Source organism: Phocoena sinus, chromosome 16 (genome assembly GCF_008692025.1).
Source record: "Phocoena sinus isolate mPhoSin1 chromosome 16, mPhoSin1.pri, whole genome shotgun sequence".
Lineage (NCBI taxonomy): Eukaryota > Metazoa > Chordata > Mammalia > Artiodactyla > Phocoenidae > Phocoena > Phocoena sinus.
In genome coordinates, this window is record NC_045778.1 from 1,976,414 (window position 1) to 2,001,699 (window position 25,286).

Sequence of the window (25,286 nt, forward strand, 5' to 3'; positions counted from 1 at the left end):
GCAGCTCCCAGCGCAGCCGGAGTCCGGAGGAAGGAGCGCGATCCCCCACGTGGTGGCCCCGGAGTCGGTCCCGCCGCTGCTGCGGCCGTTCGTCCCCGCGCGGTCCCCATCCGGGGCTGGCCGCCGGGAGAGCTCCCCACCCGGTGACTACCCTCCGCCCCGCCCGCCGCCCCTCACGGCGGGGTCTGCGTGAGTTCCTCACCTGGTGGCGGCCTGCAGGTGAGCCCCCTCCCAGCCGGCCCTCCGCCCCGCCCGCGGTCTCTCCCAGGTGACCAGGTCCCTCCAGGTAAGCTCCCTACCTGGGCATGGCCCTCCCACGCTGGCCTACTCCTCCGGCGGCCCCTCGCCTCGCTCCTGGCTGCTCGCCTCCTTCTGTTCCGCAGGGTTTAGCGTGGCCGCGCGAGGACGGACGCGGCTTTGCGGTCCGCGCCGGGCTTTCCACGCCCGCTCGCAGGGATCGCTGCGGGCACCGAGGGCCCAAGGTTGACAGATCCGGGAGGGTGTATGGGGCGTCTTTGTAGCCAGTTCTGCAGATACTTTTAAAGTACTTTGTAGCTGTCGCGATGGCTGTGTAACATTGAATTTAGAAGTTAAATTAGTAGCTGTTGAATGGATATTGGACGTTTCGACAAAGAGGAAGACTGACAGCATTTGACTGTTCTGGCCTCTGTAATAGTGAAGGGTACCGTGCTGAACCTGTCTTTCATCCGATGTTCGCTCATTCCCTGTAAAGATCCCTATTGAGAATTAGCTCTGAAGGTAGGTCTGTAGGATTTCAGACCCCTTAGATTTTAAAAATCCAGCGATTTTGTTCTCAGGATAGCAAATTGTTTTGGTTTGACAGTATTTAAATTGGAATCACGGGGCTGCGATCTTTTCTCGGTATTTCATTGGCCCTATTTTGTTGTTATTTACGATGATTTTATTTCAGTATTAAGTATCATGAAAAACTTTCTCCCTCGAGGAACTGACTTGTTTACTTTTATGTAATGAAAATGACTTAACCTGATATGTTCTCCCCTTTTTACTATGGCTTTTAGGAAACTCTAAGCTACATTTACCTCAGTTTTATAGGATTATAGGTTGTTGGTATGTTTGTGTTCCTTCTTTATTCATAATTGTATCCTTCCAGCGTTAATCGTGTAACTATATTCTGTAGAGTCTTAGAAGCAGTGTGTGTTGGTAAGTTTATGAAGTTACTGTTGCAGCTGAAACAACATTCTATCTGTTGGGACTGGGTTTGTACTATATTTCTTTTGTACTTGGAGAAATATTACTATTTCCAAATACTGCTTATTTATCTTTTTCTTTTTAAAGATGATGTTGGGGGTAGGAGTTTATTAATTAATTAGTTAATTTTTGCTGTGTTGGGTCTTCGTTTCTGTGCAAGGGCTTTCTCTAGTGGCAAGCGGGGGCCACTCTTCATCGCGGTGCGCGGGCCTCTCACTATCGCGGCCTCTTTTGTTGCGGAGCACAGGCTCCAGACGCGCAGGCTCAGTAGTTGTGGCTCACGGGCCTAGTTGCTCCGCGGCATGTGGGATCCTCCCAGACCAGGGCTCGAACCCGTGTCCCCTGCATTAGCTGGCAGATTCTGAACCACTGCGCCACCAGGGAAGCCCTATTTATCTTTTTAAGCTGTTCAGTGGGGTGGGTCCTAGTATATACTCTATAGTATGTATTAGAATATTTTTGCAGAAACAATTCTTTCAGTCTAAAGCCATGTGTGAACGAATCTTTTCACAAGTAATTTGAACACTTTGGGGTTTGTTCCATTGAGTTCCTGCGCACTGACCTCTGAGGATGTGATGTTTGATCACAGCAGGAATACTTGTATGTGTGTGTGTAATCCATCGTCTGCTTGAATTTCCTCCAAGAAACTCATGGACTCAAGCATCTTATGTAGAAACTTCTGCCCAACAGTGTTTAATTCATTAGAAAAATATTTTTAAAGGAGTATAAGTTATGTAGACAATAAGTTACATAGTGTTCGTTTTCTGCTGCCTATTAAGTTTGACCTTAATATTCTGGTCCTTTATATTTAAAAAATATAAATTTTTTCCATTGCTTTAAATTGTAGGTAAAGCGCAGCAATGGCTGCTGTTTATTCTGGCATTTCTCTAAAACTTAAAAGCAAGACAACTTCCTGGGAAGATAAACTAAAACTAGCGCACTTTGCGTGGATTTCCCATCAGTGTGTTCTTCCAAATAAAGAACAAGTAAGTTTAATGTGAAAGTTACATTTCTACAACCTAAACTAATGATCACTTATGTAAATTACATATTGACATTTAGTTAAAATTTTAAAAGATTAAAGGTTGGGGAAGGAAACATGGTTAGAAAGTTAAAAGTCCTATCAGTGAGATAAAGTAAGTAGTTAGGTATTACATTAACAAAGTTTTTCTGTTACAAAACCTCAGCATTTCGTTTATGTTTGGAAACATCTCTTATATTCTGAATTAAATATGTGCTTCAGTGAGCAAATTAGGATTTAGGTTACAGAAGTTAAGTTCTGAGTCTGTTGGCAGCTTCATTTGTTTGTAAATCCTAAGTGATGCTCCATAAGCAAGTCTTGTTGGTGCTTTGTTAAACGTCTTTGGAACTTGATGAATCGAAGGCTGGAAGTAGGGAAGCTTTAGCATTTGTAGTAAACTGAGGGGAAATAGATTAGAAACCGGTAGATTAGAAACAGATTAGGAACCCAGAAAGACATGGCTCTTTGTTAACATTTCTCAAGCTTATCTGACTAAGAAAAGCAGTTAATGCAATGGAGACACCGGGATGATGAGCTCACGCGGTTACTCATTTGCTAGTATTAAGCAGCACAAAATGTGTCAGGTGGATTACAGCCATTGAAATGATGAGGTCCAGTATGTAGAGCACTAGCAGAGCTAGTCGTTTCTAAATCTGGCTGCACCTGAGAATCATTTTGGCTGCTTGACCTGGCAGCCGTGGCAGGCCATTTCATCAAGGTTTCCACTACCCTTCTCCAGAGAGAGTTTTTTCCTTTTAGCGTTTGTCACTGTTCGTGTTGTTATTGACAGTTCTGGTGTCCTGAGCTGAAGCCTCACCACTTTTCCTTGTGTTTATGAATAAGGAAACACGTCACAATAATGGAAACTGTTTATGTCCAGCCCTCCTTTTAATATAGCACTTGTGAATCATTTCAGAGAAGACTCTCTGTCTTCTGAACAGGGTAAATAGGTTTAGGGATGAAGCTGCAGTTAACTCGGGAAGCCAAGACACAAACCCTGGTCTTCTGACTCTGCATTTTTGCTTTTGTGTGTCATTCCTTTTGTGGCCATTCTGAGCAATTGTTGTTGTGCTTTTAACTTGTAAAACTTGGAAGCAATTAGAAGAAACCGTTTCTCTTGAAACTTTTTATTGGCCCCAGATGAAGACACACTTAGTTTTTTTGATTGATGCTTTAATAATAAATATTTTAAGACACCAAAATGTAATATAATGTTACCAAAGGTAAGTTTTAGAGGAGAGTTTTCCCCCCCTGGCAATTGTATTTGGTTTTTCGTTTATTTTTAAAGTATATTCCAAATTCAGGTATTACTTGATTGGGCACGACAGTCGTTGGTTGCGTTTTATAAGAAAAAACTTGAACTGAAGGAAGACATTGTCGAAAGGCTTTGGATCTATATAGATAACATTCTACATAGCAGAAAATTGCAGAATCTCCTCAAGAATGGAAAGACAATTAACCTTCAGATTTCCCTCCTCAAGGTAATTAACAGTTTCCTATGTTATCCCATAAGTGTTGCATGTATCTCTATTGATTTCCTGTTAATGCTGGAGGCTTATTTGTCTTATGGTTAATGGTATGAAGATACAGACAATATCAAAGTAGGGGAGGAGAAAGAAATAATATTTTTAGAGTTATAATAACGACTGATACTTATTGAATGCATATCGTAGGCTCTACACCATGCTAATAAGCACTTTATATTATGAAAAGCTTAGAACTTTTTCGTAAAGTGGTTAATTACCTTTTTAGTTGGAAAAGGTAGCCAGCAAATGATGCTACTTTATGACTTTTTTTTTTTCACCTTTCTGCTGGACTGGAGGGAGGTCAAAGGCCAAAATCTGGATGAGAATTTCCTCAAAGGTTTTTGGCTCCGTGATTTTGAAGTCTCAGGTCGGGATTATAAACTTCACTGTCAGTACTGAGTATTTTGAAATACTGTGAGAATAGCCGGTGACAATAAAAAGCACGAATAAGGAGTACTGAGTGTGGGCCAGGTAACCTGCCGAAAGTCACACAGAAAGTAAGTGGCAGAGCTGGGATTTGAACCTCCATCTGTCTGATGGCAAAGCCTGTGCTCTACGCTGCAGCCTCACCCACACGAGCGTGTGCGCAGGAGAAAAGCAGTAGAGGCTGGGAACAGAAGAATTAAATGGTTGGTGCCTGATGGTTCATAGGCTTTAGTGGTTCTTGAAATTATGCTCTAAATTGTGTCACTTTTTAAAATGATAGACCAGTGGTCACCAAAGTGGGTTATTCTGAATGGTTCTTTGGGAGTGTGGGAAGAAAATCTTACATCTCTATATGTTTTTTAAAAAGTCACTTTAATTTCTATGTATGCTTTATAATTATATAAGATAGTAGTGCTATAGTACATACATATAATTTATAACCTTATCGGGTATAAGTGTGGAAAAAGTTGTATAATCAGAAAAATTTGGAAATCACTGTAGTAAGTGTGCTGGCATTTAAGTATGTGATATCTTTGTTTCGGCTTTTCCAGAGCCAGCAGTTACTCGGATGGAGATAAACACACCTGTGTCCTTGGGCTACTGCTAACTTAACACCTAGGATAAATTTGATTCTCAGATGCCGTAAGGCTGGGAGCAAGTCACTTAGCCTATAAGTGAACTTTGGAACCTGTCTGGCCCTCATGATTTCTGGTGCTTGTGAATTTCAGAATTTTGGAAGCAATACTGTGGGTTTGCTGTATGTTAAGTAGTAGCTGGCAGCGTTTACTTTCCTCTTTGAAGAATGCCTTTTGCTTTGGCTTTTTAAATACAAACAGTATGACTGATTATAAAAATGTGTTTTGGACCACAGGATCATAACCCAAGGCCACTGTCCATCTACCTGTAGCATCTAAGTTGAATTATAGGTTTAGGATCTAAGAAAAAGTGAAATCTTAGGAGTTTAAGCCTTATAAAACTCTGCTTTTTCAAAAGTGACAGCAAATTTACAAAGGCACCGAGCCCCTTCCCAAGTTTATACTGGTAGCAGATGGATGTGTGTAGGAGTTAAGATAGGTCCTTCCTTTGGTGCGCTAGGGAAATGCCAAGTTCATTTAGATGTGCCAATCTGGGCATTTCTCTCATTCAGATGAGAGCAAGGAGTGAGTTCACTGATTGTGTTGTACTTTTTGTGTGTACGTGTGGGTTTAGGGTCAGTGATGAGTTTTCTTTCTTTCTTAATGGTCAGATCATCAATGAGAGAATGGCCGAGTTTGCTCTCTTGGGATCTCAGAGGAGCATCTGTGTTGTGCTGAGCTGCTGCCAGGGTATCCTCTCGACGCCCGCCCTTGCTGTCATCTACACAGCCAGGCAGGAGCTGACGGTCGACCTGCTGAGCCAGCTGTGCTGGTTGGCCTGTAGGCAGCCGGGAGCCGTGACGCCCCAGTTGTTCGAGGTTCTTCACCTGACCCTCGGCCTTTACCTCTCGATTCAGTGGCAGCAGGTCAACCCGAGACGCACCTTTGGGGAGGTGACCACACACTTGCTCCAGCCCTGCCTGGTCCTGAGACACTTACTCTTGGCAGGCACGTGGACCCAGGCTGGCCAGGGCCTGCTGCGGCCGGCGCTAGGCCGGGACATTAGGAGTCAGATTGAGGCCGTGCTTCGAGGTGGAGCTTTTCAGGCCGAGCTGCTCCCTTCCTACAAAGAGGAGCTCTTGGACCAGCAGCAAGGTGACACGAAGATGGGGGCCATGAAGAATCTCCTAGCGCCCCTGGGCACCGTGATGGCCAGGCTGGTGGATGCCGGCTACTGTGAACCGTCCCTTCAGGCCGCTGTGGTGGCCAACTCCGTGGCCCTGCTGTACAAGCTCTTTGTAGATTCTTACCTCAAGGAGGGGAACCAGCTGCTCTGCTTCAAGGTGCTCCCTCCGCTGTTCGGTTGCTTAAGGATTTCCCACCTGCGGGAGGAGCAGCTGCAAGCCCTGTCTGCGTCTGACTGGACCGTGGAACTCCTGGCCTTGGAACAGCTGCTGAATTCAGTGGCCAGTAGTACCATCTACAACATTGCCACTGACCGGATTCGGCACGGGGAGACTCAGTTCCGCTTCTACCGCCGTCTGGCCGAGATGCTGCTAAACCACCCACAGGCCTCCGTGCCAGCCTGGTTCCGCTGCCTCAAGGTTTTGCTGTCTCTGAATCATTTGATTCTGGAGCCAGACCTGGATGACCTGTTGGCTTCAGCTTGGATCGACGCAGAAGTCGCAGAGTTGCGGACCCAGAAAGCCCAGGAGGCGCTGATCGGTACACTCTTCCAGACGTTCGCCAAGCTCCGGCAGGTGCCCCGGCTGTTCGGGGAGGTGCTGGGCGTGATCTGTCGCCCCGCGGCCGAGGCGCTCAGGCTGCCCGTGCTGTCTGCGGGCCCCGCTGCTGTGCTCCGCGAGTGCCTCCCGGATCTGCCCCCGAGCCAGGTCCTGGACGCCTGGGCCCTCATCCTGGAGAGCTTCCAGTCTCTGGTCCTGCCTGATTTGCAGGGTGACATGGACATGGCCCTGAAGTCGCTGTCACTGAGCTCGCTGCTGCACTGCGTCATGGTCCACGCGCGGAGCCTGGATGGTGACTCGCCCCTGCCCGTGGTCAGGCGCACGCGGCGCACCATGGACGAGACGCTGCGGGGCCTCGTGAAGCCCCTGCTGGACCTTCTCTGCAAGCCCCAGCCCTCGGTGCCCGAGCCCTGGCGACAGAGGGTCGGTGACTCTGCGCTCCTGCTCTCCCATACCTGGGCCCAGGTGGACACTGTGCTGGGCTTGAGCTGTGACCCGTATCGCTCTGAGCCCGGGGCCCTCGCGGGCACCGCCCCGGAGCCCTCGAGCCTCCCCCTGCTGCTCCCGGGCGTGGAGGCCAGGCAGTGGAAGGAGATAGAGGAGTTTGCGGCTCAGTCCGACTCCCTCGGCAGGTACTGCTTGGAGCAGCTCTACCTGCAGAGGATGAAAAACACCTTGCTGCAAGCGAGCGTCCAGTCTGAAGAAGCCCTCCTCGCTCTGAGGCGCGACGCCGCCTACATCCTGGGCTCCGGGAGAGCGAGCCTGACCCGGGGGACGACGGCCTCCTGGGACGGCCAGGTGGGGACAGTGAGCGCGCTCACCTACCCCGTCGCCCACTGGCACTTGGTCGTGTCCAATCTCACGATCTTAGCATCCTATCTCTGTCCAGACGACCTGCGGTACCTGGCCAACGTCCTGCTGAGAACTTTGCCAACGAGCAAAGCCCAGGAAGGCCCGGCGGAGGAGGAGCCAGACGTCACACTCGAAGAAATATCGAAGGCCGTCCTTCACAGCCCTCTCCTCCCCGAAATGCAGTCCCTCCACTCTGCGCTCTTACTGCGCGTGACTGCGAGCTGCGCCGGCATCCTGTGTGCTGGCGCCCAGGGGGGCCCTGCTCTTCTCCGCCAGCAGCTGCCCTGGCTTTTTGAAGGGGATTATGCGGTCGTGGCTCACGGGGAAAGCAGATTTCCAAAGGTCGGATCGGAAGGTGTAGAGCCAAGGGGAGAAATCGCCCAAAACTTACTCTCCTTGGCCAGGGGTGACTCCCCCATCCAGCTGGAGGGAGAGCAGCTGGAGAGCATTCTTCGGCTTTTGGAGGTTCTTTCTGCTCTGCAGCTGGACAGCCTCCCACCCCCCTGCCATGTGCATTGTGTTCTCCTGCTGCTGTCCCTGGCCGGCACCGTGCTGGGCAGTTCTTGCTCCCCCTCGCTGACCCTCAGGTTCTTGATGACGTGCTACCGGCTTCTCGGTTACCTGCAGAGAGGGAAGAACGCCCAGTCGGTGCTCAGGGTCATGTACGTTAGTGATATCTTTGAGATCACGCTGACCTCCTTGTTCAAAGCCAGTAGGAGGTTTCTTGTGGACGTGGACGACCCCTCTTGGCTGGAATTCCTCCAGGTGGTGGGGACGTTCTTAGAACAGCCACTGCAGGTGCTCCTCCAGAGGAAGCTCAGCCCGGAGCTCAATTTTGGGAAAATCCTTGCGTTCCTCTCGAGTTCCCAGCTGCGCCCTGAAGCAGCTCCAGGCACACGGTCGGAAGATCAGACACCTCTGGGCCAGCAGCTCCTTCTGGTGTCCTTAACCAAGCTGTGCCAGGTGCTGGGGCCTTTGGTCAAGGAACAGAAGCAGCACGAGGCCCTGGAAGCACCGCGTGAGCTGTTGCAGGCGGCCGTGGTACAGGCGGGGGCCGTGCTTCAGCTCTGCGCTGCCCGCGGGGCCCGGGGCCGCCGCCTCCCGCCACCCGTCCTCTCGTCGGTCGCCTCGCTCTTGGAGGCCGATGTGGCCCTGTGCTCCGGGCACGGCGGGACGGACCACGTGCTGCTGCCCCGTGCCGCCCTCTACCAGGCTGTCTACTCTCAGATCCTGTCGGAGTTGCCGGCTCTAGCAGGAGACACCCCATCTCTCCAGGCAGCTGTGCAGTTTTTGACTCTGTTCTTTTTAGCCCCAGAACTGCACCCCCAGAAGGAGTCTGTGTTTACCTCTGTGTTTCAATCTGTGAGAAAAGTCCTTGCAGGTGAGACGTTTTCTCTTGAGCTAGTTCTGTACTGTAGAGCTTTTGGTGAGAGGTCGCTAAGCGGCAGCCAGGTGAGTTGCTCCCCCTCTCCTTTTCGGAGCAGGTCTGCATTTCCGAAGGTACCACACGATGACCTGGGAGAAACTCTCCCTCCCTGGAGTTCGTTTCCGGCGTCTGCCTTCTCTGCACCTGTAAGCAGTTACCTTCACAGTTGTTTTACCTGCTTTTTAGACAAACAGCAGCCTTCTAGGTATATTGTTTTGCACTTCAGTTTTTCACTTATTTTGGAGATTGTTCTAGTTTATAGTTTTGAACCACTCTTCTCTGTTTTAGCCTTTTTCTGTCCTGGCCCCAGAGGTCAACATAGATCGTTTCATCTTTATTCGTAGGCCCTTCAGTATCAGATCTTCAGCGCCATCAGTGGACTTCAGAAAGATAAAATCTGCCAACTTTTCAAAACTCCAAGTGACTTAATTTATAGGGAACCTCATAAAATTCCTTGAGGGCAGGACAGCGTCCCGCAGGTCTGAGAGTGGTACCGGGCGTCGCAGGGCTGTGGATGCTGATTGGACGGAGGCTCAGCCTGTGATGTCATCGCAGTGTTGTAGTCGGATGTCACCCTTGCAGGCCAGCTAATCAGGACTCAAAACCCAGCCGGTGTCTTCATTCTCTCCAGCAGGACAGTCACTACCTGCTGTCCCCGAGGTCAGAGGTTAGCAGGCTAGGGTCCGTCCCTAACTTGAGCTCATCAAGGTGGCACTGTTCCCAGTTGGCGTGGGTCCATTTTCTTCTTGTTTGGTTGGTACCAAGGTGGAGGCTAGTCAGGGTAGTCCTCTGGGGTGGGGCTGGGGAGTCTGCCAGCCTAGCCCAGCCATCACAGCACACACAGGTGTTCTCTGGGCCCCGTAGGAAGCAAGGCCGCCTGGGCCACGGCCAGGGCTGGGGTGCTGTAACCTGAAGGACACTCTGCCGCCCCCCTTTCTGATCTGCCCTGGTTGTGGATTGACTGAAAGGCTTCGGTCTCACGTGTTCTGTCTCACCCTGTCAGCTACTGTCTTAGGGAATGGTGTCACCTTAGTAACGGGGGCTGAAATTCAGTCCTCTGTTAACACTGGTTAGAGCATTCTAAACGAACGTCCTGAGATATGGCCCCCGGTGGTCCGAAGCTCTGACCCTCCTGCCCCTTCGTTAGACAGAATGCAGTGTCCCCCTTTATCCCTGCAACCCCCTGCAGAACGCAGTGTCCGCCTTTATCCCTGCAGTGGAGGTGGCCCCTAAGTCCTAACTGTGTGTCCTTGGACCGGTGGTACCTTTGACTTTGGGGGCAGAGCCGCGGTCGGGAGTGAGGCCAGCCACCCCACTGCTTCCCCAGGTCGCAGGCCTGAGCACTGCCCCAGGGCCCAGGCCTCAGGCACCTGAGCTGCTAGACTGGGCCTGGAGAAGGGACCAGGGTGGTGGGAGGTCTGGAGCAAAGGCCAAGGGGGGAGTGGCCCAAGGCTTTGAGCTGGGAGAGGGAGAGTTAAGGTGACCACCTGGGTCCTCGGGGGTGATTCAGGTAGGTTTTAGCTCAGAAAAATGAGCATTTTAAAGAAGTGCTCTCTGCCGGGAGAATCCGCGGCCTCGGTTCAATTATAAGAACGCATCGGTTTTGAAAACGCTTCATATACACGTGGAACTGTGTCCTCTGGCGATAAACGAGCTGTTGATTTTGACTTGTCTAATTTAGCAAACAGACATTCACACAACTTACCTGAGTCACAGGGTGAGGAAAGGCTCTGAAATGACCAGAGCGGTGGATCGTGCAGGCAGGCGAGGCCTCCGCCATGGGAGGTGGGTGAAGGGAGGGCGGGTAAGGTGGCAGTGCTGACACTCAGCCTCCCAGGGATGGGAGTCTGCGGTGCCCTTTCTTTGATGTGCCAACCGCAAGAGTTGGTGCTGTTCTACCCATTTCGCGGATGAGCAAATTGAGGCCCAGAGAGGTCCTGCATCCAGGATGTTACAGTTTGTGGAACACTTGGACCTAGATGTTCTCTCTCGAAGCCTTGGTCCTGCCCGCCCCCCGTAAGCAAAGACTGGGGCAGAGGAGGGTCTTCTGCAGTGTGGGATAGCCTGCTGGCTGGAACGGGGCTGCAGAGTTACTCTGGAGTCAGATTGCAAAGGGCCTTGAACTCCCTAACCTGGGGACACTGGGTTTACTTCAGAAGGCTATCCTGCATTAAGTGGGAACAACTGGGTGACTGCAGCGGGCAGTCCCCACAAGCTTGGGGTTCTTTCCATCTCTTCAACACCCCCGTCTGTGTTAAAGCACCACCCCACCCCTGTGCCCCTATTGATTTTATAAAAGAATATAAGCAAAGTAGAAAAAGAGTATAAAGAAAGTGCCGGTCACCTGTCTCTCATGGTCCAGAGACAAGCCCTGCTGAACATCGTCTTCCTCCTCATTCTCTCGGGCTTTTCTTCGGGCTGGGTGCAGGGCACAGGTGCCGCGGGCAGGGCACAGATACTGCAGGCAGGGCACAGGTACCACGGGCAGGGCACAGGTACCGCGGGCAGGGCACAGGTGGCACAGGTACCGCAGGCAGGGCACAGGTGCCGCGGGCAGGGCACCGGTGCCGCGGGCAGGGCACAGGTGCTGCGGGCAGGGTACAGGTACTGCGGGCAGGGCACAGGTGCTACGGGCAGGGCACAGGTGCCATGGGCAGGGTACAGGTACTGCAGGCAGGGCACAGGTGCCACGGGCAGGGCACAGGTACTGCGGGCAGGGCACAGGTGCCGCGGGCAGGGCACAGGTGCCGCGGGCAGGGCACAGGTACTGCGGGCAGGGCACAGGTACCGCGGGCAGGGCACAGGTGGCACAGGTACCGTAGGCAGGGCACAGTTACTGTGGGCAGGGCACGTGTGCCGCGGGCAGGGCACCGGTGCTGTGGGCAGGGCACAGGTACCGCAGGCAGGGCACAGGTGGCACAAGTACCGCAGGCAGGTCACAGGTACTGCAGGCAGGGCACAGGTGCTGCGGGCAGGGTACAGGTACTGCGGGCAGGGCATAGGTACTGCGTGCAGGGCACAGGTGCCATGGGCAGGGCACAGGTACTGCGGGCAGGGCACAGGTGCCGCGGGCAGGGCACAGGTGCCATGGGCAGGGCACAGGTACTGCGGGCAGGGCACAGGTGCCACGGGCAGGGCACAGGTGCCATGGGCAGGGCACAGGTACTGCGGGCAGGGCACAGGTGCTGCAGGCAGGGTACAGGTACTGCGGGCAGGGCATAGGTGCCACGGGCAGGTCACAGGTGCTGGGTGTGAGGGGTTGGTGTCATGCTATGCATCTGCCCTGCAGTTTCGACCTGCACTGTGACCGTTGCTGCGTCCCTGAGATGCTGACCTTTAGCAGCTGTGCACCATTTCACCTGCCCCTTGTCTATCACAGCAGTTTTGTTTTCCTCGCAGATCCTGCGATTCCGGTTCAGGTAGTTGAGGAGATAGAGCCTCATTTGGGAGCCTTGTTCACCCAAATGTTAGAGGTTGGGACGACAGAGGACTTCCGGATGGCACTGCAGAGTATCCTCCAGGGACTGGACGTCAGTAACACGTGGAGAGCAGATCTACAGGTGAGTTGCTCCTTTCTCTCTTGGGCGGCAGCACGTAAGTGATATGGGCTTCAACGGGAAAAGTTACTTGCAATGCGGTGTCAGCGCTGAAACTAAACAAACGTGCAAAGTCAATCCGTACTCGTATACTGACCCGTAAAAAGTTACATTCACATCCGTTGTGTGAGACCTCTCACATCGTACTTCTGCTTTTACTTGGTTTGGTCACATAGCCTGGGTCCCATTTGAGGCTCTTTCAGGGTGACGAGTTGCCCTTTGGTCCTTAGCCCCCTAGTCTGTTTGGTAGTTGCTAACGAAGCCCCTCACTCCCACTAGGCCTGTGTGTCTGGGAGGCTCTGCGCGGAGCTGATGTGCTCGAGTTTGGTCCCCTGAACGGCCCTGATTGCCGGACCGGCCAGAGGCTGTCCCTGCTCGCACAGGCAGAGGAAGGCTGGGAGCTCACTGTCTGGGCCCAGGGTGGCGGCCCAGGCCTTTTGGTTCTGAGCTTTCTCTGCTGTATGAGTGGCTTCTTGATTGCTGGTAGTAATTGGCACCCAGGAGCTGGGTTTTGCTTTGGGTGGGAGGAGAGCTGGAGAGAGCAGATTGGGGGCAGCAGGGAGGACTTACATCTCCTCTGTGTGAACGCGAGGCCCATCTCTGCTGCCACCGTCCTCCCTCTGGAAGTTCTCACCGTGCGTGTGCAGCAGGATGGGCCCAGCTTTGAGAAGGCCTCAGGGCTTCCCTTCAGCAAGCCGGGGAGACAAACCATAAACTTCTATGTAAGCCCGTCAGATGGTCAGAGGAGGGTCGTGGAGGAGGTGAGGCTGAGCTGAGGTCAGAGGTGGAGAGGCTTTGGGTGGGGCTGGGGGCGTTGCTATGGAGACAGGGAGGGGAAAGTACTGCACAGCGCAGTGAGCGCAGGTGAGTGCCAGGAGATGGGGGGATGGGGGCACCAGCCAGCAGACCCTCAGTGGGGAGACACACGGAGCTCGGGCCGGGTGGGGGTGGGTTGTGGTCAGAGGGAGCAAAGGGCAGAAGCCGGGATTTCGTGGTGTGGGCTCTGCAGCGTTAGGGGCAGGAGGAAGGGGCCGATGGATGAAGCGGATGCTGAGAGATGCCCAGCACGGGTCACTGAGTCCCTTCCCCTCCCTTCCCATGGTCGGAAACCGTCACCTGTCATCCCGGCACCTGGTCTACTTGTCGCACGTTGTCCGTGTTTCCTTTCACCCCTAGGCACGTGCGGTTCTCGCGGGTGAGTTACAGCGGCCTCCTCTTCCGACGCCACCTTGACGAGACGGGCCTCTGATAAGATGCCGTGGCCTCCTGTGTTTCACTGTCCTGGCACGTTTACGTGTTCGGTTTAGTGAGACGCTACAGAGAAGGCCCTTCCTTTGCCGCAGTCTGCTCACCTTGTTCATTTCATTAGGTGACGTGAAGGGCACCACGCCCAGCACTTGACCCAAGCTGGGTCTCGTCGCTGCCCCAGCACAGGGCTCTAACGGGCTCTGCTTTGTCGCAGCACCAGTGACCAGCCTGCTTCCCGAGCTGGGCTTCCCGAGAGAGCTGGTTCCTCCTACTGCTGAGTGTTTTCCCTTGTCCCCTAGGCTGTTTTGTCGGCTGTGACGTTGGTCAAGTTGCTCTTGAACTGCCCATTTGGTGGCGAGAAGGCCAGTTTGTTCTGGCGTGCGTGCCCACAGATGGTCATGGCTCTAATGGTGAGTACCTCTGGGTTATGCGTCCCCCTGCCCCTGCCTTTCACGTGCAGGCGGGGCGGTGCTTCTGCTTCTGTCACGCTCTGGTTTTATTATGCAGAGTGTGTTTCCGGGGCCGTGTCCTGAAGACGGCTGTAACCACGTTGCTTTTCTGTCTGGGTGTCCAGGCAGCACCTGTGTCTGGTTGCACACGTAGTATCATCAGTAGATGTGATGTGAAGGCCCTTGGGCGTCAGAAAGCATTCGTGGTCCGTAATGGAAGGAACATGGTGCCCACAGGAGGCTTCCATTTAAATTAGGTGACAGGAGAAGGAGTCCCAGGCCTCTCTGTGTCCACACGAAATTCTGTGGGCAGTTTAGTGCATTCATTCACGTGTAGGAATATGTGTGTTTAAGTGACGATTCAGTGAGGAAAAAAATGGGTCTAGACTAGGATAGTAATGTTGCAGATAGACGATTGTTAATCCCATGCAGACGTTAAATTTTGGTACATGTGAACGTACACAGTAGTCACGTGACTTTTTGTTTCATTAGAACAAAAGCCTGGTTCCGGTGGGCGCAGTCTGTGTTCCTGCTCTCAAAAGAGTCTGGTGTCAAAAAAAAGAAAGGGGGGGGGGCTTCCCTTGTGGCGCAGTGGTTGAGGGTCCACCTGCCGATGCAGGGGACACAGGTTCGTGCCCCGGTCCGGGAAGATCCCACGTGCCGCGGAGCGGCTGGGCCCGTGAGCCATGGCCGCTGAGCCTGCGCGTCCGGAGCCTCTGCTCCGCAACGGGAGAGGCCACAACAGTGAGAGGCCCGCGTACCGCAAAGAAAAAAAAAAAAAAAGTCTGGTGTCAGTATTCCCAGACTTGGGTTTGGAAGAGCAGTGCCTATTTGAGCATCATTATCAACCCTGATTATAGCTTGTGCTACGTGAGAGCATTGCCTTGGGTTAGCATATTCTAACCCAAGGGCAAAAGGGTCTAGAGAATAGACATTGCTTTCTTCTCTGATCTTTTGTTGCTTTGTTGTTTCCCTGGGAATCTGCATTAGTGGACGAAGCCCATTTGTACTTAGGTGTATGTAGGGGGAACATCAGGAAGAAAGGGGGGGAGGGGGGAATAGGGCCCAGGGCAGTGCCTGGTCAGTGTTGGCCGAGCGCATAGTAGGGCCACGTGGATATAAACACCAGGCTAGGCGTTTAGGTCACTCTAAAGGGGATAGCACAGCGTCAGCAGAGCCAGGGCACCCAGGAAAGATGATCACTGTGAGAGGCCCCAGACGGCCTCAGCTGGGGTGCTGTTTACAGCTGGCCGTGTGAGGAGGGCTGTCACAGGTGGGCTCGCCCAGGGCACCCAGGTAAGACTTCGGGCCACCCCTCAACTTCAGTCTCTTTATTCTTTAGAACAATAATTGAATGTCTTGAACTAGAGCTGTCCTTTATGAAATGTAACAAATGGAGTTGAATTATAGACATTTTAGAACCAAGGATCTTTTTGGGAGAATAGTTATGTGTGTGATGTGAAGTTTCTTTATTCTGAGAAAGTAGATGAATCAACTCTTCTGTGAGAAATTACTTCTCTTCGTGGTAGGCGCATCCGTCAGAGGGTGTGGACCGAGACGGCCACGTCCCTCGTAGGTGCCGCCCAGGGGGTTGAACGCTGGTCTCCTTGTCCCTCTGAACTGCCCAGTGACCACTCGGGTCACTTTGGGGTCTGGACGTTCTTCCCTCGGTCATTTTGGGTTTGGGGCTGTTTCTCTGGAGAATCGCCTTCATCTTCTGTCCCTCGTTCCTCGCCCTGTAGCTGCAGACCCGAGAGGCTTGTCGGGAACAGCCCATGGCGCCGGCACTGGTCGGGCCCGTCTTGGACGTCCTGGCTGCGCTGCTGAGGCAGGGGGAGGGGGCCATCGGCAACCCGCACCACGTTGGCCTGGCCTTCGGCGTCCTGCTGGCCGTGCCCTTGGACGCCCTGAGGCCCCCCGAGTATGGGCGCATCTTCCCGCGGGTCCACAACGTGCTCTTCTCAATCCTGCAGTGTCACCCGAAGGTGAGGAGGACAGGGCGCCCGCTGGGCAGGGAAACGCATCCTTGAGAAGAGCGGCGGCGTGGGAAGAACAGTGGTTTGCGGAACAAACTTCCGGCTTCGAGTAATTTCTAGGGCCCAGGTGGCTTGTCAAGCACAGAAGTATGTGACCTTCACATCAGGCTGTGTTGGATCTGACACTTCGAACATACCTGTGTCCTGGGTGTTTCTGGAAGCCCATTAGAAATTATTCTGTTTTTGCAGATCATATATTTAAATGTCACTCACTGGCGTAGATCTCCTCTCGGGTTTATAATTCAGTTGCATGTAGGGAGTGAGCCATCCTGAGTTCCGGTTTTACAGTGTGCTGCTTTTTAAATAAAATGAGACTAGGAGCAAACGCCCCGTAGAAGAGATTCCAGTTTAGCCACCACTTGTTGAACGTTTGCTGTGTGTCTCCTTTCACCCCTACAGCAAGTCTGTGTAGTCGGTGGCAATCCCATTTCATTGGTAGAGAAACCGATGCTCAGAGCTGCTGAATGATTTGGCCGGTGTCACCCGCTGAGCCTGAATTTTAGCTACAAGACTGGATTTCCTTGGCTGGTGTTCGTGTGTGCCTCTGCTATACGTGTGAAGCGTGGGAACTTATAAATCGGACAGATACACACATACATAGGCACGTTCAAATATTTTTTAAGTGTTTTGATGTTCTACGGTTGGAGACCTGCCAGCAGGGCGGTTTTTAAAAAATTTATTCTCTGGTAAACTAAGCATTCCATCCAATGTCCTCCCCACTTAAGGATCGCCTTCGGCCCTGCCTATCTTGTGAGACTCTTTGTTGTTAGATCTCTGCTGATTCTTAGATTTTTGTGTGACCGTAGGATGTAAATGCAATACCAATCAATTACAAACTGACACCGCAGATCTTGCAAAAGATTCAGGATTTCATGCAGTTGATGAAAGTGACGTTGGAAAACTGTGTGCACCTCCTGCAAAACCAGTGAGGAATGACCATTGAGCAGAATTAGACCATTTAATGAAAGGAGAGAATTGACAAGGATAATGACACGGTATTGCAGCAAAGAAGGATGTGACTTACGACGGCAGCTCACACTCACTGCCCGCGGGGCAGACTCAGGGGAGCGGGGCCCACGCGTTGGGCCGTGTGGGCGGTGGATGGGGGTTGATACGGGCCCCCGGCTGGAATCGGCTTTGGGTAAATGTGCAGGGAGCAGCACAGAGTGAGCCCAGCCAGGTCCCCGGCAGGGTGATCTGCAGCTGGTGCCATTCTGAGCTCTTGACGTGTTTTAACTTATTTAACCCTCACGACAGCCTGTTATTATCCTCACTTTGCAAATGAGGAAACAGGCACAGAAAAGGTTCAGTGTTCTCTCCGGGATTGCATATTAAGCCAGGGTGTGAACTCAGATGGGCTGGCCCTGGATTTGTGTGCATTTAATCCCTGTGATAGCAGAGGAGGAAGATGGGGCCTCAGGAAATGTGATGACGCCCTGCAATTCTTTGGCAGAAATGACCTCTTTCTGAACACGTTGCTGAAGCTGCTAACTTGACATAAAGAATGTGGTGTTATGCTCTCCAGACTTTGCTTGGATAAACTGTACCAAAGAAAAGAGTCCCAACACTTGATTCACTCCTCGTTCACCCTGAGCCTTAGAGCAGTGCCGCCCAGTAGAACTCCTGGGCCGGGCGTGTTCCGTATCTGCACCACCCAGCACAGGAACCGTTGGCCACACGTGTCTTGACTACGTAAAATGTGGAATTGTATGACTAGGAACTGAATTTTAACATTAATTAATTAACATTTCAGTGGCCACATGTGGCTCATGGCTGCCTTATTGGACAGTGCATTGCTTTGATCATGATCTCAGGACGGTTGAGTGTAAAAGAAGCCTGTTTGGGCTTCCCTGTTGGCGCAGTGGTTGAGAGTCCGCCTGCCGATGCAGGGTACGCGGGTTCGTGCCCCAGTCTGGGAGGGTCCCACGTGCCGCGGAGCGGCTGGGCCCGTGAGCCATGGCTGCTGAGCCTGCGCGTCCGGAGCCTGTGCTCCGCAAAGAGAGAGGCCACAACAGTGAGAGGCCCGCGTACCACAAAAAAAAGAGAAGAAGCCTGTTTTATAACTTTCATATCAGTTTTCAAGATAAAGTCCCAGCCAGACCTTTTCATTGCTAAAAAATGAGAAGTTTTGTTTCTCATTTTAAATGGATTTGCTTTATGTAATCTTTTTCTCTAGTGGCAATTATACTTGAATACACTGGCTACTGTACATTTATTTATTTCTACCCATTTCCAGAAGGCACCACTAACAGAGTAAAAGACTCAGCAAATTCTAAACTAGGATTGCTGCATTAGATTCCTAAAGTTACGCAGCATGGAAGCCCCACCCCGAACCATGAAGACGGATGTAAAAGAGTTAAGTAAGTAGGGTGAGCATTTCCCTAGAAAATCCTGGCAAAAAGGAGTTGCCACACTGTTTTGAGTGTCCTGATAGGTAAGGTTAAGAAGGAAATAAATATGAACTCCTTTAAAGTAGATCTTGAAATAAACAGTTGCCTACATATTTTCATAGTCTTTTTTCTATCATTGCAGGTAATGCAGAAAGCCATCCCTTCTTTCTTGAACTGTTTTCATAGACTGGTGTGTTCAGTTATACGTGAAGGGCGGCAGAAAGACAAAGGTAATTCAGAGTAACAGTATCAGATACCGATTTCAAATGTGTTTATTTTACAGGTGTCTCTGGCCACACATGTTACGGAAGATAAAACCACACAGTTGAGTTTACGTAAAAGAAATATTCAGATCATCAAATGAACACGTAAACAATTTAAAAAATTTCAGACTGTGACATTTTTTAACCGTATCCACAGCAGTGAATGCATATAACATCCCCTAATTGAAATAGTTCTTTTCTGGAGAAAAAAAGTATCTAGATTCAGGAAATATTTACTCTCATTTACTGGGGATATAAAAGCATCTACAATTCCATTCTTGCCCTTACAGAGCTCATAGTTTAACGGGGAAATGAAGGAGGAACAGGCAGTGGTGGAGCCAGCTTATTGCTCATCTTATACGGGGGCAGAGTTCCTGCAGCTCACTGTTCCTGCTGCATCTCAGCAAGGTTGTGTTTGTTTACCAATGAAGCAAGCTGCCATATGACAATCGCATAAATTATGTGTACAGCTTGTTTTCCAGCCTGGAGGTTTGTTGATTCTTGCTAAATTTCTAATTCGGGGGAGAGTCTCATTATTTAGAAATTTGCATATTATACTGTGCATTCCAAAAGTCAAGTTCACTGACGCCTAACTTACGTGTAACAAACTGCATCTGTTTACAGTATATACTTTAATGAGTTTGTGTGTGTGTGTGTGTGGTACACGGGCTTCTCACTGCTGTGGCCCCTCCCGTTGCGGAGCACAGGCTCCGGACGCGCAGGCTCAGCAGCCATGGCTCACAGGCCCAGCTGCTCTGCGGCATGTGGGATCTTCCCGGACCGGGGCACGAACCCACGTCCCCTGCATCGGCAGGCGGACTCTCAACCACTGCGCCACCAGGGAAGCCCCTTTAATGAGTTTTGATGGGTAAATTCGTGCGGGGAAGCACCACCAACAGTCAAAACACAGCATTTGCATCATCCCCGAAAGAGCCCTCTTGGGGTCCAGCCCCAGCCCCAGGGAGCCACTGATGTGTTTTTTGTCACCGTAGGCTTGTTTGCATTTTCTAGAATTTTATAAAAACGGTGTATTACTATGCTGAGTGAAAACCGGGGAGGTTGCTCTGCTGAGTTGGGGTCCCTCCCCAACTGCTGTGACGGCCTGGCTGGAGGGGGCCGGGGTGCATGTAACCTGGGTCGCGGGGACACTTCAGGCTGTTAGAATCCCTGGGAGAGGAGTGTGTAAAGGCCTGGGTGATCCTGGCACTTCAGGGTGGGAGGAACTAGGAGTCAGAAATAAACCTGGGAAGCCAGCAAGAGGTCTAGTAATGGTAGTTGAGTCTCATACCTGTCTATAAAGGAGAAATCCTAGACGATTTCTGAAACTTAACGAGGCAAAGACATAATTAGGCCATCTTATCTTTAGAATCATATTTTCCTTTCTAAATACAATAGCAATCCTAGATTCCACCCTAAAACCTTGGTTATTCTAGTCTGATCCTTAAAAAACCCACGGACTGCTGAGGATTGTAAGTGCCTTTCCTTTTGTAACATAGATCAATATTTGGACACATCCTGTCTCCCTAATTCTGTCTTCAAATTGAGCCAACGAAAGAGTCTGGGAAAAAAAAGGAAGGTTTGAATAATTGGGGCTATGTTGAAAGAGTAAAATTGGAAGAGTTAAAACTCACGGCTTTTGAGCTAATCGGTTGGGAAACTCTTTACTTCTGTAGGAAGCGCAGAGGACCTGCCAGTGGTGCTGGAGTGCGCCCGCCTCGTGGAAAGGATGTACAGCCACATGGCGCTGCGGGCTGAGGAGTTCAGGGTGTTTTCCCCCTTTATGGTGGCCCAGTATGTGATGGAGGTGCAGAAGGTAAGCCCACAGTCCTCGGTTGCAGGGTCCCCCAGCTGTGCGGCCAGCGACCCGTGGGGTCTGGCGGTCCTGTGTGGTGGCGGCTGTCCCGCGTGTGCTGCAGCCCCTGCAGGGTCCCCGTGCGGGCTGCACGAAGACGCAGGGCGCTGGCGGTGCCTGGGTCGCGGGGGCTCTCAGCCACCGGTAGGTCTCTCCTTGCTCTGGCACAAACCCTGGGCCTGTTTTGCTCAGTCTCTTGGGTCATGAGGGAGGTGAAATGTTACCCCGCTCCAAGAGCAGGAGGCAGAAAGAGGGATCCCGGGGTCCCTCAGCAGCAGGGGCTCATGGGGCCGCTCTCCGACGCTCAGGCAGATGGCCTGGGGGAGACCCCCATAGACTTGTTCAACTGGATTAAACGCTCTGGTCCCAACTAATCTGACTTTTGGCCTTAGTATTCTGGATAATTCATTCATTCTTCAACAGTGATCTCACTTTGGAGTGTCAGTGTGCTATTTTCACAGTTCCACAAGACCCCGCGTGACCTGTGTAGTAAGTTCGTTACAAGACTTCGTGTCTTACTTGTTTAAATGGAACGTCGCACTCTTAAAGTACTGTGTTCAGGTGTATTATGTCTCCTTGTGCAGGTATAGATACACAGTTACATTGTTTATCTTGCTCTCAATAGAATACCCCCCTTTGTAAATCTCGTAAGAATGGTGGCGAGCCACTGGTTAAATGTGTTCCATTAGAGGTGTTGGCGTTTCTCAAGGGAGGGTCGTGTGAATGGGCTTCCTTAGAAAGCCTGGTGTGGCCTCAGCTTCCATCCTGACCCCGCTTCAGGTTGTTTCCAAAGCCCCGGCCCCAATCCCTCAGCCAGTGGAGATACCCGTCACGTGGGCGGACGGTTGGCCGGGTCGGGGGGGGAGCAGGGTGTGTAGGAACTGGGGCCGCATACAAGGGCCCCTGCAGTTCGTCCTTTGAATGAGATATGGGCTTGGGGTTTGGTTTCCTTGCAATTATTTAACATTTTTATAGAATCTTGTTGTTTCCCAAGCAGTCAAGTCATTAATATGTGAGCTTTTGCTGGAATACGAGCTGGCATGATTTTCTTTTTTTAATAAATTTATTTTATTTATTTATGGCTGGTTGGGTCTTTGTTGCTGTGCACAGGCTTTCTCGAGTTGTGGTGAATGGGGGCTACTCTTCGCTGTAGTGCGTGGGCTTCTCATTGTGGTGGCTTCTCTTGCTGTGGAGCACAGGCTCTAGGTACACGGGCTTCAGTAGTTGTGGCACACAGGCTCAGTAGTTGTGGCGCACAGGCTTAGTTGCTCCGCGGCATGTAGGATCTTCCTGGACCAGGGCTCGAACCCATGTCCCCTGCATCGGCAGGCGGATTCTTAACCACCGCGCCACCAGGGAAGTCCGAGCTGGTATGATTTTTTGTTTCACTGAAGAACAAAATGAGACACGTCAATATCACTTACCCAAGGGCCAAGAGCAGAGGCTGTGATTTGAACCCTGAAGTCACTGATTATTCTTCTGAGATTTACTTTATGAAAAGTCTCTGGTTTGCCAGCCTCATTATTCGTGTCTAATTTATGCTTATCTGTTATTTTTTAATTTTAATCTTGAAGGCCAAAGGCATTGGGAATTATCTGAGGCTGTTGCGTCCCAGAATCCACTGGCAGGACAGTCTACGTTTTAACTCTTATTTGTTTTTAAAATCGGAATGAAGAAAGTATTCCATATGTATTAGAGGCTTCTACTGAGAGAGCCATAAATCTTTCTAGACCAGGAAGACATGTTGAAGTTTAATTACAGGCTAGATGGCAAGTTTTTCAGCAGCGGGCAGCATAGGTAAAGGTCTTTCGGTGGTTGGGGCCGATGACAGTGAGACGGCCTCGGGCAGGAAGGGCAGCCGCTCCTACAGACCTTGTTCCTTCCACGCAGAGATGTGTCACCCTGGAGAAGTGTCAGGGAAGTTACGGTCACTTTTATCTCCTCTTTTACCTGTAGATCAGATTTACAACTGTCCCTCTATATCAATAGCTTAGAGTAAAATAGTTTGCACTATTCCCCTGGCCTAAGGTCCTTTTAGGTTAACTTAGAGATGTTTCCATTCGTTGGCCAGTGACCGTAACATTGTAGAAATTGACTTTTTTTCCCCTGTTTTCCAAATAATCTGTCTTAACGTAAAGATGCGAAGGGGTTGTGTTGTCCTGATACTACCGGCCTTGCTGTCCCATTCCCCCCTCCCCGTGCTCCGGGCTGTACTTCATAAGGAGACACACCAGCTAAAGGGCTGTGACATTTGGACTCAGATGCCCAGTTCAGACCTCAGTGCTGCCACTGGGGAAATTACTGCGCCTCTTTTTGCCTTTGGAAACGGAATTATTTGTTTAGTGAGTGGTGATTCGGTGAATGGATGAGCAAGCCCTCACCCAGCTAGTGAGGTTAAGGACTTCTGGTTTCAGTTTGTCCGTTTTATTTTTTCTTTCCCTCCCTAATACCTTAGTATGGAATCACAGACAAGCCATTCCTCCTGTGGCCCTTGCATGTTCTTATCATCTATAAAACGGTAAAATTTAATTAAGATGATCATCTGTCAGATGTTTTTTGAGCTATTGTGTGAAAATAACCGTATCTGTGAACAACAGCATCGTCTTAGGGGCAGAAACAAACCGCCTCTTTAGGACTCTGTCTCCTGGAGGTTGCCTTGGTGAATCATGCTTCTCCTAGTTAATAAAATGTGTCCTCTCCGGAAGCTGCATGTCTGCAGAGAGGCATGAACTCCTAGGTCATCAGGACACTAAGGGAGAATTGGCCACACGCCAGGCCTGTCAGCCGGAACCTTGCTGCTGCTTTCTGGCTGCAGCTGCCGCAGTGGGCAGACTCTGCCCTGCCCAGGTCCGGCTGAAGCCTGGGCGGCTCTGGCAGGGTGAGTAGTGCCTGCTGTCCTGGCCTCTGTGTCCACATACCAGCCTGAATCTCTGATCTGCAGAGTTTGTGCCAGTAGCCGATGTAGCCACGCCAGAGCTGGGCTGCCACTCCTCCTGCTGTGGCCCGGATTTTGGTTAACCCAGATTTTTAGGAAGGCTTGCTTCTTTGGACACAGGGACCGATTAAACCATTCTGGGGCAGTTAGGAATTTAGGGCCCATTGTGTTATTGTTGAAAGAAGTAAAAATATCTATTATAAGTCACGTCTGACACTGAGCCACGTGACGGGATCTATCAGGGATCCGGTTGGAGAGCGTCAGAGCCACTGCCTGCCTGCCCTGCTCTGGGGGGAGGTGGCAACATTGCCGCCCTCATCCCATAGTTAGTAGAGCTTCCAATGTGATTGGCCACGAGGAAGAATATGACACAGTGTTCAGGTGGCTCTTACCATAAGATTTTTTTTCCCCATAAATTTATTTATTTATTTAGGCTGTGTTGGGTCTTTGTTGCTGCACAGGGGCTTTCTCTAGTTGAGGTGAGCGGGGGCTACTCTTCGTTGCGGTGTGCGGGCTTCTCATCGTGGTGGCTTCTCTTGTTATGGAGTACAGGCTCTAAGCATGCCCGCTTCAGTAGTTGTGGCTCGTGGGCTCTAGAGTACAGGCTCAGTAGTTGTGGCACACGGGCTTAGTTGCTCCGCAGCATGTGGAATCTTCCTGGACCAGGGCTCGAACTTGTGTCCCCTGCACTGGCAGGTGGGTTCTAAACCATTGTGCTACCAGGGAAGTCCTACCATAAGATTTTTTAAATCTAAAGATTCAAGTTTTTAAATGTCTCTGATAAGTGCGGAGGCATCATTCACTGAATAGCAAAGCTACCCCTGTGATTTCATGATGTTTTACTCCATCTCAGGTTTTTGTTTGCTTGAGTTGGCCTCTCTTTCCCCCAAATATAAACTTAAAAGTTTATGAATAGTCAGTTGTTTCACTTACAAGCAAAATGGCATTTTTTTTTTTTTTTTTTTTTTGGCGGTACGCGGGCCTCTCACTGTCGTGGCCTCTCCCGCCGCGGAGCGCAGGCTCAGCGGCCATGGCTCACGGGCCCAGCCGCCCCGCGGCACGTGGGATCCTCCCGGACCGGGGCACGAACCCGCGTCCCCCGCATCAGCAGGCGGACTCCCAACCACTGCGCCACCAGGGAAGCCCCCAAAATGGCATTTTAAAAGGAATGTCTTTTCTCAAATTGGTGGCAGAAGCTGGAATCCCTTGTCAGAGCCTCAAGGGTCTGGCACCTGCCTGTTTGTGCTCACAGAGAAGTGAGTGTGTCCCCCTCTCCCAGGTCACCTTGTATCCGGCGGTGAAAGGCCTCCTGCAGGAGGGCATCTACCTCATCCTGGACCTGTGCATTGAGCCCGACATCCAGTTCCTGCGGGCCTCGCTGCAGCCGGGGGTCCGAGACGTCTTTAAGGAGTTGCATAGTGATTATGTGAAGTACCACAAGGCAAAGCACGAGGGAGAGAGAAGATACACCGTCTAAGCTGCGTACGGACATGCAGCCATGGCCCAGGTCCAAGAGAGCTGGAGGAGGCAGGACTTCAGATGCTTGAATTCACGGCATTGAAACACGTGGAGAGTCCTTTGGAGTTTATATAATATGTATTGCATTTTACAGTTATTTTTTCACACTATTTCTTAACATCTTTTTATGCAGTAAGTATTGCAATAGAATCCTGAAAATAGATCCTGAATTCAATAAAATTTGCCAGATCTCCCTTG

At 51.1% G+C, this 25,286-nt stretch overlaps 1 protein-coding gene across 5 annotated transcripts; it reads left to right on the forward strand.

The window, feature by feature from the left end:
* The first annotated feature begins 7 nt into the window (after positions 1-7).
* URB2 (URB2 ribosome biogenesis homolog) lies at positions 8-25,286 on the forward strand. Of its 5 annotated transcripts, none has more exons than XM_032608733.1 (10): positions 8-286; positions 2,078-2,216; positions 3,556-3,732; positions 5,450-8,756; positions 12,201-12,361; positions 13,945-14,055; positions 15,837-16,079; positions 18,663-18,750; positions 20,457-20,596; positions 24,850-25,286. In XM_032608733.1, exons 2-10 carry the CDS (start codon positions 2,091-2,093, stop codon positions 25,045-25,047), a joined length of 4,551 nt encoding a protein of 1,516 aa, XP_032464624.1. In that variant the 5' UTR covers positions 8-286; positions 2,078-2,090; the 3' UTR covers positions 25,048-25,286. The 5 variants fall into 5 exon arrangements, with proteins under 5 accessions (XP_032464624.1, XP_032464625.1, XP_032464627.1 ...); XM_032608734.1 differs by having other exon boundaries at positions 8-219; XM_032608735.1 differs by lacking the exon at positions 8-286 and adding an exon at positions 527-759.